At 46.3% G+C, this 15,676-nt stretch overlaps 1 protein-coding gene across 1 annotated transcript; it reads left to right on the top strand.

Annotated features, from left to right (window-relative positions):
- The first annotated feature begins 1,857 nt into the window (after positions 1 to 1,857).
- Positions 1,858 to 4,001, top strand: LOC123161291 (3-ketoacyl-CoA synthase 6). The gene has a single exon (XM_044579137.1). The coding sequence runs from the start codon at positions 1,950 to 1,952 to the stop codon at positions 3,423 to 3,425; it is 1,476 nt and encodes a 491-aa protein (XP_044435072.1). The 5' UTR covers positions 1,858 to 1,949; the 3' UTR covers positions 3,426 to 4,001.
- Positions 4,002 to 15,676: the final 11,675 nt, after the last annotated feature.

Below are 15,676 nucleotides of genomic sequence, written 5' to 3'. Positions count from 1 at the left end.
ATCAAAACTTATGAACTCATAATAAAACTGTCATCGTAACATTAAGCGTGCGGACCCTACGGGTTCGAGAACTATGTAGACATGACCTAGAACTATTCTTGGTCAATAACCAATAGCGGAACCTGGATGCCCATATTGGTTCCTACATATTCTACGAAGATCTTTATCGGTCAAACCGCATAACAACATAAGTTGTTCCCTTTGTCATCGGTATGTTACTTGCCCGAGATTCGATCGTCAGTATCCAATACCTAGTTCAATCTCGTTACTGGCAAGTCTCTTTACTCGTTACGTAATGCATCATTCCGTAACTAACTCATTAGCTACATTGCTTGCGAGGCTTATGGTGATGTGCATTACCGAGAGGGCCCAGAGATACCTCTCCGACAATCGGAGTGACAAAACCTAATCTCGAAATACGCCAACCCAACATGTACCTTTGGAGACACCTGTAGTACTCCTTTATAATCACCCAGCTATGTTGTGACGTTTGGTAGCACCCAAAGTGTTCCTCCGGTAAACGGGAGTTGCATAATCTCATAGTTACAGGAACATGTATAAGTCATGAAGAAAGCAATAGCAACATACTAAACGATCAAGTGCTAGGCTAACGGAATGGGTCATGTCAATCACATCATTCTCCTAATGATGTGATCCCGTTAATCAAATGACAACACATGTCTATGGTTAGGAAACATAACCATCTTTGATTAATGAGCTAGTCAAGTAGAGGCATACTAGTGACGTTATGTTTGTCTATATATTCACACATGTATTATGTTTCCGGTTAATATAATTCTAGCATGAATAATAAACATTTATCATGAAATAAGGAAATAAATAATAATTTTATTATTGCCTCTAGCGCATATTTCCTTCAGTTGGGTGCCCTGCCGACCCATATCTAAAACAGGGCGGACGCCTGGCCCAAACGGACAAAAAGCGGATGAAATCGCCGTCCTTTGGGTCGCCCCATTGGGGTTGCTCTAATCAATTTGCTCTCCTGTACTTCTAAGGAAAAAAAAGAAAAAAACAAGGTACTCCATTATAAATCCGACAATTTTTTATAATGGCAAATCAAACATTTTTTATTGCAAATTATGTTTTTCATTTAAGGATGACAAGTTTAGTTGACGAGCATGATAAATATGTCTTACTTTATTTTTTGTTAGAAAATCGCCGAGATTACAAACTAAATTTATCATCATCACGCTAATATAAATTGCCACAAAAAAGTCAGATTTGCCATTCATAAAAATCCGATGTTAGATTTTTAGTGCTTCTGAAAAGAAATTCTACTTGTTCTATTTAAGGGGCCACCAATGGGACATTTGTCTGAATCAACTTATAGGGGGGAAAAATCTCTACTTGTTTTATATTTAAAAAAGTTGAAGAACTTGTCCTGCTGAGAGGGCGGTTATTTAAATAAATGCCAAGAGGGCGGTTCTAAAAAAAAAAGAACTTGCCCTGCTGTATTTCCAAAAGAATGGAAAAATGATCTGTTTGTTTTATTTACATGTCGGTGCTCTTACTTCTCCAGCCTCCATGTTCCCCGAGATCTATCACCGATCTATGATTAGTGGTCTGGTGGGAGAATAGTTAGTACTCTATAGTAGTGACACTAAACATGGGGGCCGCAAATGCATTGAAACGACGAAGCTGTCCTGTCACCGAGGGTGGCCAAAGCATGGTCCTGGATTAGCAACATCAATTATCTTATCGCCATCATCAGATTTATCGGCGAACAAAAGCCCATGAGCGCTAGCAGCCTGTGCTCGTAAAGACCAACATGGCCCACCAACGCGCTCTTAACCTCCTTTTTATACCCGCTCCCGCTTCCCTCCTTCTCCCGAACTCAACTCAACACCAGTCGATCGGTACACGCGCGCGGCAGACACAGTGACACACTCACTCACGCGTGCGTGCAAGCCGCAGCGGCAGCGGACAGCATGAGCTCCTCGTCACCCCAGCTCAGGCGCCTCAAGCCGGCGTACCAGTACGTGGTGAACAACTTCCTCGCCGTGCTCGCTGTGCCGCTGGCCGTCGCGGGCGTCGTCAGCGCGGCGCGGGTCGGGCCGGAGGAGCTTCTCGCGAGGATGCACGCGCTCCGGCCCGTGCACGTCTTCCTGGCCGCGTTCCTCCCGGCCGCCGCGGGCATTCTGTACCTCATGATGCGGCCGCGCTCCGTGTACCTCGTCGACTACGCCTGCTTCCGCACCAAGCCCAGCCACCGCGTCCCCTTCGGCACGTTCCTCGAGCACGCCAAGCTGGTGACATTCATCGAGGGGGCCTCCATTGACGAGCGCAGCGTCCGGTTCATGACGCGGCTGCTGGAGCGGTCCGGGCTCGGGGAGGAGACGTGCCTGCCCCCCGCGCACCACTTCATCCCGCCGTACCGGAACCTGGAGGCCTCGCGCGAGGAGGTGGAGCTCGTCATCTTCTCCGCCGTCGACGACCTGCTCGCCAAGACGGGCATCAGCCCCGATGCCATTGACTTCCTTGTCGTCAACTGCAGCCTCTTCGCGCCCATCCCGTCCTTCACCGACATGATCATCCGCAAGTACAAGATGCGCAGCGACATCCGCAACGTGCACCTCTCCGGGATGGGGTGCAGCGCCGGGCTCGTCTCCGTGGGGCTCGCGCGCAACTTCCTGCAGGTCGCTCCGCGGGGCTCGCACGCGCTGGTGGTGTCCACGGAGACCATCACGCCCAACTACTACGTCGGCAAAGAGCGCGCCATGCTCCTGCCCAACTGCCTCTTCCGCATGGGCGGCGCAGCGGCGCTGCTGTCCACGTCCCGCGCCAAGGCCCGCTTTAGGCTCTCCCGCGTGGTGCGCACGCTCACCGGCGCGCAAGACAACGCGTACCGGTGCGTGTACCAGGAGGAGGACGACGAGGGGCACCGTGGCATCAACCTGAACAAGGACCTCATGACCATCGCCGGCGACGCGCTCAAGGCGAACATCACGGCGATCGGGCCCCTGGTGCTCCCGGCGTCGGAGCAGCTCCTGTTCGCGCTGTCATTCATCGCGCGGCGGGTGTTCAACAACAAGAGCATCAAGCCGTACCTCCCCGACTTCCGCATGGCGTTCGAGCACTTCTGCATCCACGCGGGCGGGCGGGCGGTGATCGACGAGCTGCAGAACAGCCTGGGGCTGTCGGACGAGCACGTGGAGGCATCGCGCATGGCGCTGCACCGGTTCGGCAACACGTCCAGCAGCTCGCTGTGGTACGAGCTGGCCTACATCGAGGCCAAGGGGCGCATGCGGAAGGGGGACCGCGTGTGGATGATCGGCTTCGGCTCCGGGTTCAAGTGCAACAGCGCGGCATGGGAGTGCATCGAGCCCGCGCGCGACGCCCAGGGCCCGTGGGCCAACTGCGTCAGCCGCTACCCGGTCCACATCCCGGAGGTGCTCAAGCATTAACCAACCAACGTCTCGCGGTCTGCAACAGGATGTCTCTCTCTGTCGCTTTCTTTCTCCATTGTATCTGTAGACAACTACTATATGCCCCATGCATTTCTTCTACTATCAGTCAGTCTGGTGTGTGCTTCCCTCGGTGCTAAACCTGATCGGTCCGATGGATCGGCCGGAGCGCTCGTGCCCATGACGTCGGGGAGGACACGGCCGGCTGGCCGGAGCCGCAGCTGGGCCGGCCGGCGTAATAGCAGCCGCGGTGGCGGCGTTAAATATGCCGGATCTGTCTGACGCGCGCATGTGAGGCGCGACACCGACGGCCGGTGGTTGCGCCCCGGCACAAAGGGCTTAATTTCTTCCGGTCATTCATAAACGTATAATCGTGGTCCTCGATCGCGAGCGTACTTCTTTTTTCCCATTTCTCTCTTGTTTATTATTTACTATTCTTCCTTCCCGTTCTCCCGGACCTCTTCTCTTTTGTTAATTTCAGCTCTTTACTGTATCTCCATTGAAGGAAAAAAAGAACCAAAATGTACTGCTACGAGTTTGACAATAAGTCAATGTATCGGAAATAGTTTACTACCATCTCCGTGTTGATAAGGAGATATACTACATTATACATTTGCATTTTTATTTACTAGCTGCACATATACTACATCACTGCATGATCGAGTTTACCTTTCGGAGGCGTTGCCTTGGGTACGAGCGTACGAGGGCCTGCACTTACCTTATCCTTGGCGTGCGCTTCCAAACTCCGACCCATCCCTCTCCTGCGATGGATATCGAATTTATGGGCCTGGCGCTGGCAGTGGTGCCGTGCTGAAGCAAGGTAGGAAGAGTGGGAGGGCGGACGTAAATGTGGCATGGAGGAGTTGGGGAGCAGTAGGCCGGGCTGCAATGGGGAGCCTTGAATGCCGCGTGCTCTCTTGCAGCCCCGTTCGTGAAGGGGAATCTTGCCAGTTTCGCTCTTGTTCTTCTTCGCCGTTCGCGCGGCGGATTGCCGTGCTGCCGTGCCGCTCCCATTATTGAACCTTGGTGTCGCGCCTAGAACGCGCAATGTAACGCCTTCCGATCCGGGTAGCATTGCCACATGTGGCTTTAAAATCGGCGCCCGTTCCAGCGGATTGATTGCCGAGGATCTGGAATCCATGCGTGGGGGAGGATCGTCGCACAGATGCAGATGCATGCACCCGTTTCGTTCCGCTTGGTTTCCATTTTCATGGCGGACGGGACCCTCTCGCGGTCTCGCCCTTGTCGATCGGTCGGCATTGGCGGTTGAGTTGATGATGATTATACCTTGATGTCCCCTTCTTTTCTGCTGCCGATTTGCGACCGCTGATGTGATGTGATGTCCGCCAACGTACTAAATGAGGAGACAGGAGTTCAGCTCAATTCAAGCTGACGAACAGTGAACTGTGATTCTGCAGGAAGAACCAGTCAAGCTGTAGGTAGCTTCGTGAAGCCATGAATGATCAGGTCAATGGAGTCAGCTCTGTAAAAGCACCTGCAGCTCCGGCAAGACTGGATAACGTTGACAGAGTCAACAGATTCTGGAAATCGAACGTGAAATGAGGCATCGTTCAGTTTCCGCCTGCTGCGTATGAGGTCGCCTCTGCAGGCGGGCATTTAGTCGATTTCATGGCATGACGGAGGCGTCAATTTTACCATTCGGTTTTCCATCGTAATATTAACATTCTCGCAACATAGCGTGCGGTGCGACGCGGACCAGGCCCTCATTTTTCCTAATCCTTTCTCTCTTTTCTCTTACTACTCCTGAGAGCATGGTTTAGTAGTATAGCTAACTGTTGGTTATAATAGTAAGTGTGCACGTACAACGCACGTATCCTAATAAAATATACTAAGAACATGAACTTTCATCTCTGTTTTTACCAGAACATTTAAATGCGTGTCACGCACAATGATTTGAATGCAATAATTTATTTTAGATTAAGTCATAAGTCTTGTTTGACCGGTGAAAGACTTCCATTGTTGAAATGTTGTGATCCCAAAATTCCAAAAAATATATGAAAAAACCCGCACATATAACACACGACCAATACACGTGTCTTCACATAAAATTAACGATGACATAAATATATTGTAATTGTTACTTATTACAAAAATACTTAAAAATAACAACTAAGGAACATTATCTAGTAATCATTATTTGATGATGATCCTCTCTGGAAGGTCCATCTTTTGATCCGATCTATGATGCTTCGTTCTAAGACGGGGATATTGTTTAAAACTTCATTCTTTTCATACTTTAAACTATGAACCAAAAATCGCTTCCTTAGTTCAAAATCATCCCACATATGCATTATATAACATTGTTATTAAAAAAATGTGTAACGTGTGTAGAAATGAGCATGGTGTCAATACTTACCTTGGGTACTGGAAAATGTAGCGTCCCATCGTGCCATGAGTGCATTAAATTGAAAACCAAATAACCAGACAGGGGACTGCATGTATGAAATGTTACATGCAAGCTGAATGAATCAATTAAGATTGTGATGTATTGATAGGATTCGTACCCGTATGAGTTTGTGGGAACAACAGGAACTTTGCATCCCCATATCAAAATGTCGTCCTTGAAGGCAGGGTTTGCAGCTTGGAGTGCAAGGTTTAGATTGTTGGCCATAGTTTCAAGTATATGCTTTCCGAAAGTGGGTATTGAAAGCGAGTCCAAAATAGAGACAACTTTTTTATGTTGGTCCAAGACAAACAATAAAAATAACCCAAGAATATCACGAGGACAAACCATAAAATCTACAATAATACATACATGCATTTAGAAAGATCAATCATATTTTGTTAGATAAGCATGATACTGAGACCAGAATTAAAATCATGCTACTACTGTGGCGAGCCTGGTTTTTGCGTGAAAATTGCGTGCATAGTGATGGAAAAGAACCAGTATCGAGGTTCGCGACATTCCTTGCGAATTATGAGGAAGAGCTGAGGAACCTGGTGCTGTCTACCAATGGTGTCGGGGACAAAAGGATCGCTCCACTGTCAGCTGTTTCACCTATCCAACCCACTGTTGATCAGAATCGATGGGAGAGACCAGCGATTGGGAGTGTCAAACTAAATTCAGATGCGGCGTTCAGTGCGAGAACTGGTGAAACTTGTGTTGGAGCTGTTGCAAGGGACCACAGAGGATTGGCTCTCATGTCCGTTAGTTGCCGGACTAGGATATGCAGGTCTGTTGAGGAAGCGGAGGGACGGGCAATGTTGGTTGGTCTCCAGCCGTTGTCCTCGGTTTTTAATGGCAAGATTTCTACTCCTAATGAAGCAGTTGGTAGTCTCGCTTCCAGGTTTTTTTCGTCCCACCATTTTCGTCCGGTTTTTTTCGTAGGTTAACCGTCGTATATTTTTTTCGATGTTGGTTTTTTATCCACCGGTTTATTTACCCCTCAGCTCTTTCCTTGCAAATCAGCACTTTCCAAACGTGCACGCAATCACGGATCTAAATTTACTAACTTATCCAAATCAACCGATACCTTCCATTATTGCAAATTTCTTTAAGAAACAAATAATAGATTTTAAGGAAACAAATAAAAGATTTTAAAGACGCATCATACTTTACTAACAATCACTAAAAATCAAATCTAAATTAATTAACCTTACCTTAAATCACTCAATCACTTTAATTAGAAAACATTTTCTTTCCTAACTGCACCCCGCTTAGTGTGCACATAACAATCCAAATTAATTAGAGTCACATGATTGAATCCATTTATTTAGAGCAACATGATTGCGTTCCGGGATGGAGGCCATGATTTCGTCGAGGTCGTTGCTGCCTCCTACACTCAGGGTGTGTCGCCGAGATCGAGGCGAGCATGAGGAGCTGTGGCCACCACCATGGTCACCCCATCGCAGGGGATAGAGCACGCCGTCGGCCTACAGCTTGTGGAGATCACTGTTGCTCTTCAGGTCGCATGGTGACCGGATCTTGCCGATGTGTCCCTCCCCGACGACCTCCTCTTCGCCCGGTTGGCTGGCATGGATCTCGCCACTACTGCCCTCAACTTCTCTGCCTCGAGCTCGACGGTCAGCCACCATGGATCCCCCAGCTGGAGGGTCACGTGAACCAGCCGTCCTCCCATGCTGCAGCGGCGAGAATGTGACATGGCTCTCCGTACACGAAGAGTGGAGTTCGGTCAAGTACTTATATACTTGGCCTCTACTGCTGATCCATGTACATGGAGAAGAACAGGCAACCGCTCATTCATGCTTCGTTCCACTCCTTTGCGCTACATTACTGGAGGTGACATTTTTCTATCTCTCTATGTTGTAACAAGCCTGCTGCCTGCATAGTTAATGGATTTTTTATTTAAATTTATCGCTGCTTAGTGCTTTGTTGCAATTGTTCACCCAAGATTCTTATATATAATCTGAGCGTATGTAGGCATACTTAGCTTTGCTATTCCATTTTTTTCTAGCGCATAGAAATAAGAGTATTGTTCAGGTTAGGTATTCAATTGAGTATGGTATTTGGATTGCTATCAGAATGTCTTTTCTATGCATGTGATTTCTCATATCTGATTATAATATTTGTGAAGTCGTGCATTGCACGTGCATTTGAAAGCGGGCCCGTGGCCCGCGCTGGACGGCGCCGACGCCGACCCGAACCCCACCTCGTCCGCGTATTCTTGGAGTTGTGGCTGGTCGATTTACATGAAATTAATTCCCTCAATTCTGGTGGCAAATATAATACACATAATCCATATTGTTATGCACTAGCGTGTATGTGTGAAATAGATGGATTATGGTCCCGTACCCAATAAGATGGATATGTGTGTGTGTTAGAGCGAGAGGGAGACGGGGATAGAGAGTGAGGAAGAGGGAGGGAGAGTGTGGTTCTGTGTGTGTGAAGATTTGATGGTAAAAAAAGTCGCCAATGTAGTAATATTGAACTCTTAAAGTTAATGTGGCCCCGTTGCAACGCACGGGCGTTCTTTTAGTTATATTAGAAACAGACAATGTACTGATTGCCAAGGAACTGGAGAAGGGGTGGTCAAATCGCTCGGACTGCTTTCAGATTATATGCGAGATCAAAGATGCTATGGCTGTTTTTGAGTCGGTCAGTATCAAACACATACACAAGGAATGCAATCAACTGGCACACGAGCTAGCCGCTAGAGCAAGGCAACACGATGATTTGTTTTTGATTGCAAACGTCCCCGAGCAGTTAAGCGGCCTTATGCTATCTGAATGTAACACCTCTGTGTAACTATTTGGGTAGTCATTCTAAAAAAAAACATCAATCATTATCATTCATTATGACCAAATAAACAATAAATTTGAATTTAAATCTTACCATACCACATTCTGAGATATGATACTCATTGCTGTCAGACCAGCTATCAAACAATTGTGCCAACATAGCAATGTCCATACCGTCACGATGACTTGGGACTCGTGCATAGTGGGACATGGACAACAATATTGTAAGAAAATATTAGTAGAATGTGGCAAAATGTAAGATGTGATTAAAATAACTTACACAAAATCGTAGATCCAGATAGTGTACTGGGACATCTCTAGCAAGCTGGACGTCGTGGCACGCTAGTATCCTCACAGCCATGTTAAAACAATCAGCATCCATGTACTCATCATTTTTTAATATGTTCTTTAATTGTCTCAAGTTTAAACTAATAGGATAAGGCTGCGAGCTTTTCACCCATTCGCTCCTGTGAAATGGGAATTCTGTCATTATACAAGAGTAATAGGAACAAAAATGAATTGCAAAAATGTGTCTTACTCTAGCATTGGGACATCATCAATCATGCTGATGAACAAGCAAAGTTCATCTATTAAGTCGTTGTTTGTTGGAGTGACAGACGGCGAAAGGATAAATGATTGCGAGATGAGCTCAACTTGTGACGATGAGTTGGATGCTTTAGGTTTGTTAGGAGGTCTTTCGACAATCATACAATCAGTGGAATCTGTGTTGGTTTCATCATCATCCAAGTCTCGGTTTCTTATATCGTCATCATTGAATTCCGAGTTGACTACAATCACAACTAATTTTGTTCTAAAATCTGTCATGTGAACCTAAAGTGAAGTAGTAATAAGACTTAGTTTTCAAATAATGATACAACACAAAATAATTAGTATCATGATACGATGCAAAATATATCTGTTCAGGAGTGTCGGACAAACTATCTCCCGTGAAATACTCCATGTAATTTAACATGCAGAGACCACAAGACCACCTTGATGATAAAGAAATTTTGTTATGCTTAATAACACAAATATTAATAAAAAAATAGTATCATAAAATGATGATGACTGAACCACACTATCATACCGGATACGCTCGATAAAAAAAGAACTAAACAATGTTTGCCGCTAATATAAATCAAATGACCAAAAAGACTATCAATAAAATAACTAAATTTCTAAACCAATATATTTTTTATATAAATCAAATGAACAAAACGGTTTTCAATAAAAAAATGAATTTGTGAATGCATATTTATTTTTAGAGGAACCCGTTGTCGATCATGGATACAAAAATTAAACAAAAGAGACACGGCCGATGATCCATTTGGTCAATGTACTATTTAATCTAGGTGGCGTAATTAGGTGATAGAAAAGCAACCAGAGGTCAGATTGCAAAAGAGAGAAAAGCAACCAAAGAAACACTAATAAGGAGCAGCTGGTGAAAAGTAAAATAGAAAAAGAGCAACAGGATGTAACCCGTCGTACTACCACTATCTCGGTCTCTCCAGTACACTATCACTTTGCTTTCTCCACTCCTCACTTCTTCCTCCGCCAGCCGCCTCCTCTGTAGCACAGCGCCTACTATGCAGCACACCACATCCTCTCCCGGGCCGGCGCCCCCCCCACCACCACCCACACCACCACCACCACCACGGCCTTGCCCCGTCTCCTCCTATCCCCTCCAGGACCTTGCCCCGTCTCCTCCTATCCCCTCCAGGGCCTCGCCCCGCCAGCCCTTATCCCGGCCTCGCCCCGCCCCCTCCTCTCACCACCGCGGCCTTGCCTCGCCGCCAACCCCGCGGATCTTCCCTGGATCGACTCTGCCGCCTCCATCCTACTGCCCCAGAGGAGATCGAGATGTGAGCTGGTCGACACAATTCGGGAGCAAGCATATCGAATTGGATCGAGATCCAGTGCGTCATCAAGTCACTCTGGGAAGGAGTTCGCAGCTCGCATACGTGCTCTACAGGATCAACCTAATCTCTCTGTCGCCACTGTTGTCATAATGGCTTGCAATAGACCAGACTATTTTCAGAGGTCAGTTCAATCTATCCTCAAGTAGGCTTTTGTCCCCATTCCTCTGTTTTTCATGCAGCTTGAGTTTGTACACTTAGTAGAACACACTTCCTGACCAAATGATGGACAATAACTCTTCCAGGTACCACAAAACAGTTGATTCATAGTTCCCACTATTTATATCACAAGTAATGGTAATAGCAATTTCAGTTCTTGTTCTTGATCTCTTGTATGTAGAATGTTATTTTTACATTGCTTCTTCCAATTGCGGGATGGTACAAATGGAGAAGTAAAAAAATAAGGCCTGGAGTATAGTAAATGTTATTTTACATTGCTTCTTCCAATTACATCTCTTGTATGTAGAATGTTATTTTTACATTGCTTCTTCTAAGAACACACTTCCACCTGACCTTACTTGTACATGCTCCGTAAAAATCATGCAATTTATGTACGTATTTATGACCTACAATTAAAAGTATAATAGTATATTAATGACACATACTTCTAATCAAATAGCATCTTCATGTCCTAATATACTTCGTCGCCAACCCATTCTTTAGGAGATAGAAGAGATAGTAAATGTCTTTTTTTCAGAAATGCGTCGCCGATGCTCACTAAATTTCTTTCTGAAAAAAAGAAAGCATGTGAGCTCGTGTGCTATAGATCCCGGAACGTCCTATTTGCAACATAGTAGTAAAAATGCCTTTTAACTTAAATATATTCCAAGAATCTCAGTCTTTTGCAGTTTTCGTTACAAATATATCATAGAGCATCTCACTTAGTGTAAGGGCATATTTATCCCTAAGGTGTTTTGGTGATTGATGACAATGCTTTTGCGAACTAATCGTGTGCCTTGAGTTTTTCAGACGTTTCGTCACTAGGCACAAGACGGTTTGGTGCCCCTCGAAGACTATTGAAGATGGTGTTTTTCTACGTTTCTTTTCGGTGGATTTGAGTCGTAGGAATGCCGTACTATTAAGAGGGGGTCTGTGTTGAAAAGGTTCAGGTGGAATCATCACGTACACGTTTACTCCCTCTGCACTGCCTTTCCCTTTGCGCTTTGGAGCATCCTCCGTTTTCTTCATATATATGCAAAGAGAAGGATTCCTAGTGTTGCTGTTCTGAGGCATGCGGTAGTACTGCTCTTAGGAGCGGTAGTATCACAGGCCCCCACGGTAGTACCGCACGCCCTTGTGGTAGTACCGTGGCCTCAGACCAGAGTCAGCCGCTCGTGCGGCTATAGGGGCGGATGTAATTTTTTACATCCGCGTCCTATGCGGTAGTACCGCCCCATGCGTGTGGTAGTACCGTGAGTCCTGGTCTGGCAGAACAACATGATCAGAAGTAGGGGCAGATGTAATTTTTTACATCCGCTCCCTGCGCGGTAGTACCGCATGCCATGTGCGGTAGTACCGTGTCGGATTTTTGCATTGTTTGATTTTCAGCGGAAGTTGGCACGGATGTATTTTTATTCATCCGCGCCCTTCCCAGGCTAGTCCAATCCTGCCTTGCGGTAGTACCACAAGGGGGAGCGGTAGTACCGCGTCAGTGGTAGTACCGCCCTCAGCCTTTGCGGTTCAGGCCTGGGCTAGCTCCTGCCATAGCAGCGGTAGTACCACGGTAGTACCGTGAGCCCTTGCACTAGTACCGCAGGTCGCGGGCTGGTTAAGTGGATAACGGTTGGATTTGTCTCTCCACTATATAAGGGGTGTCTTCTTCCTCTACTTGACCACCTCTTCCACCCCAAGCTCCATTGTTGCTCCAAGCTCCATTTTCGCCTGATCTCTCTCCCTAGCCAATCAAACTTGTTGATTTGCTCGGGATTGGTTGAGAAGGCCCCGATCTACACTTCCACCAAGAGAAATTTGATTCCTCCCACTAATCCCTAGTGGATCTTGTTACTCTTGGGTGTTTGAGGACCCTAGACGGTTGAGGTCACCGCGGAGCCATAGTCCATTGTGGTGAAGCTCCGTGGTGTCGTTGGGAGCCTCCAATTAAGTTGTGGAGATTGCCCCAACCTTGTTTGTAAAGGTTCGGTCGCCGCCTTCAAGGGCACCAATAGTGGAATCACGACATCTCGCATTGTGTGAGGGCACGAGGACAATACGGTGGCCCTAGTGGCTTCTTGTGGAGCATTGTGCCTCCACACCGCTCCAACGGAGACGTACTTCCCTTCAAAAGGAAGGAACTTCGGTAACACATCCTCGTCTTCACCGGCTCCACTCTTGGTTATCTCATGCCTTTACTTGTGCAAGCTTATTTGTGTGGTATCCTTTGCTTGCTTGTGTGCTTGTTGTTGTTGCATCATATAGGTTGCTCACCTAGTTGCATATCTACACAACCTACTTTGATGCAAAGTTTAATTTGGTAAAGAAAAGCTAAAAATTGTTAGTTGCCTATTCACCCCCCTCTAGTCAACTATATCGATCCTTTCAATTGGTATTAGAGCCTCATCTCTTTATTAAGGACTTTGCCGTCCGAAGAGTATGGTTGACACCGTAGACGGTGGGGAGGAGCACTCCGGTGTGAATCCGAGCTCGTCTATGGCCGATGGGGGAACCGCGGTTTCTCGCGAGGAATTAAATGTGGCTTTGGAAACATTGAAAACCTCCATGACAACCGAGGTTGAAAGCATGTTTAATAAATTCTTAGAAGGACTTAAACTATCTACCTCGCCGATGAAAGTGGGTGATCCCACTAACAAGGTGACGGAGGCTAACTCCGACAAGGGGGAAGCTACTAGTGAAAAGGGTCCTTCTACTAGTGGTAGAAAAGGCACCGACATCTTTGCCCATGTGGAACCTCCAATTTATGGTGGACCGATTCCCTCTACTCATTTAAATCATGCCGGCCCTCCTCCTAAGATTGTGAAAAATGAGGACTTTGATTCTTGGGTTTATCGCTTCAAGCATCATTTAAATCATGTGAATACTAATCTTTGGAGAATCATTGAAGAAGGTTTCTATCCACATGACCGAAGCAACTTCACCCCTAGAGAAGCCATGGATAATCAATTCAATGAGAATGCTCTCTTCATCATCCAAGATGCAGTTCCACCTGAAGATCTCCCTCATCTTCGACCCTTCGCCATGGCCAAAGATGCATAGCATTGTGTTGTTTCCCTCTATAAGGGAAGCGCAAGCATTCAACGCTCCAACTATGAAGTGGTGCAAGATGAAGCCGATGATTTTGCAAGATCATAGGAGCAAGGACACAGATGACAATTGGATCAAGTGCAAGTTCCTCAAAGCAATGATGCCCTACCACAAGGCCATGTCCTCCGTCATCCGTCAAAGACCGGACTTCCACTCCTTGACCTAAAATGAAGTGTTGGATGAGTTTGTGGCAATGAGGATCTTGGACAAGACCGCCAACAACGCGGTGTTGCATTCTCAAAGGGCAAAGAAGCCCAACCTTGCCTTAAAGGCCAAGGTCATTGTGGAAGAAGAGGAAGAAGAGGAAGATGAGGAGTGCAACCCCGAAGATACAAAATATGATTATCATGAGCACATGGCTCTTGCTTCAAGGCAAGAGCAAGAAGAACACAAGGCCCAACTTCAACAAGAACAACTCAAGTGGGTTCAAGGGCAAGCAACGTGTGACAACATGTTACAATTGTGGCAATGTGAGCCACTTTGTTGTGGATTGCCCTTACGAGAAGCGGTAAGACAATGGTGGCAAGCTCATCCGAAAAGACAAAGCCAAGTCCTTCCCCAACAAGAACAACTTCACCAAAAAGACTCCTACTCGAGGGTTGGTGGTTCAAGAAGAATATCATGAGGATGACAATGACGATGAAGATAGTGAAGCCATGGCCATGGCCTCCGTTGACATTGCCACAACTCCACAAGTGTCCCTCTTCGACTCACCCAATGAGAACATTACCGCCAAGTGTCTCATGGCTAAATCCACCAACAAGGTAACCCCCAACATCAAAACCACCATCATTAGTAATCCCTCCTTGACGGATGGCATTGATAAAAGTGAGGGGTCTAATGAGGAAGTGAATGAATTTGAGTCTTTTATGAGTAAGCTCAAGGGCAAATCCAAGAAGCAATTCGTTGCTCTCTTGGAACAACTTGGTGAAGCCAATGACATGATCAAGGCTCATGAAGAAACCATCTCTAAGATGGAAGGTCATAGTCGTGACTATGCCGATGAGATATCAGATCTCTCTAATGCTCTTGAGGAAGAGCGTGGGCATCGTTTGGCTCTTGAGGAGTCACACAACGATGACCATGCTAAATTAAAGAAAGATCTTGATCATGCGCTTGTTGTATCTCGTGTGCTAAATTCCGAGAAGGCTAAACTTGGGGTTGACCATGCTAGACTCAAGGAGGAGTTTTATTTACTCGACAAGGCCCACAAGGTCTTTAAGGGTGCTCATGCTAGCCTCAAGGAGTCTCATGATCAACTCCAAGTGAAGCTAACCAAGGAAAAAGCCACCTTTCCTCATATGGTATTAATTGATAATGCAAATGCCACTAACACGTTTTGTGAGCATGTGCATCTTGTGGAGGAGAATGCCAAGTTGAAGGAGCAACTTGAGAAAGGCCTTGTGACGTGCATACAAGGTGAGAAGAACCTCAATGACCTTTTGAGTAATCAAAAGGAAGTTGTGTCCAAGGAGGGAGTTGGGTTTGCACCCAAGTCCAAGAATAAGAAGAATAATGACAAGACCAAACGACCTCCCCCTCTCAAGCAAACTTTTATGAAGGAGGGAGAGGGTTCTCCCAAGGAGAAGAAGAACAATGTGAAGGGTGGTGATGTCAAAAAGGGCAATGCCACCCCGTCCAACAAAGCCGGTGACTTTAACCCTTCTTATGTGTTGTGCCGTGCTAGTGATGGGCATGTTTATGCTAAATTTGTTGGTTCTCCTTATGAGTACATTGAATGGTCTATTTGGGTTCCTAAGACCCTTGTTACTAACATCAAAGGACCCATTACAAAATGGGTACCTAAAACCAAACATTGATCTCTTGTAGGTGTTTGCTTCCGGTGGGGGATCATGG

This window comes from Triticum aestivum, chromosome 7B, assembly GCF_018294505.1.
Source record: "Triticum aestivum cultivar Chinese Spring chromosome 7B, IWGSC CS RefSeq v2.1, whole genome shotgun sequence".
Classification (NCBI taxonomy): Eukaryota; Viridiplantae; Streptophyta; class Magnoliopsida; order Poales; family Poaceae; genus Triticum; species Triticum aestivum.
This window is presented reverse-complemented; position numbering and strand designations above follow the sequence as displayed.

Bases quoted from the DNA above. Each gene is read 5' to 3' on its own strand.
- LOC123161291 (XM_044579137.1), top strand. From the start codon at position 1,950: ATGAGCTCCTCGTCACCCCAGCTCAGGCGCCTCAAGCCGGCGTACCAG.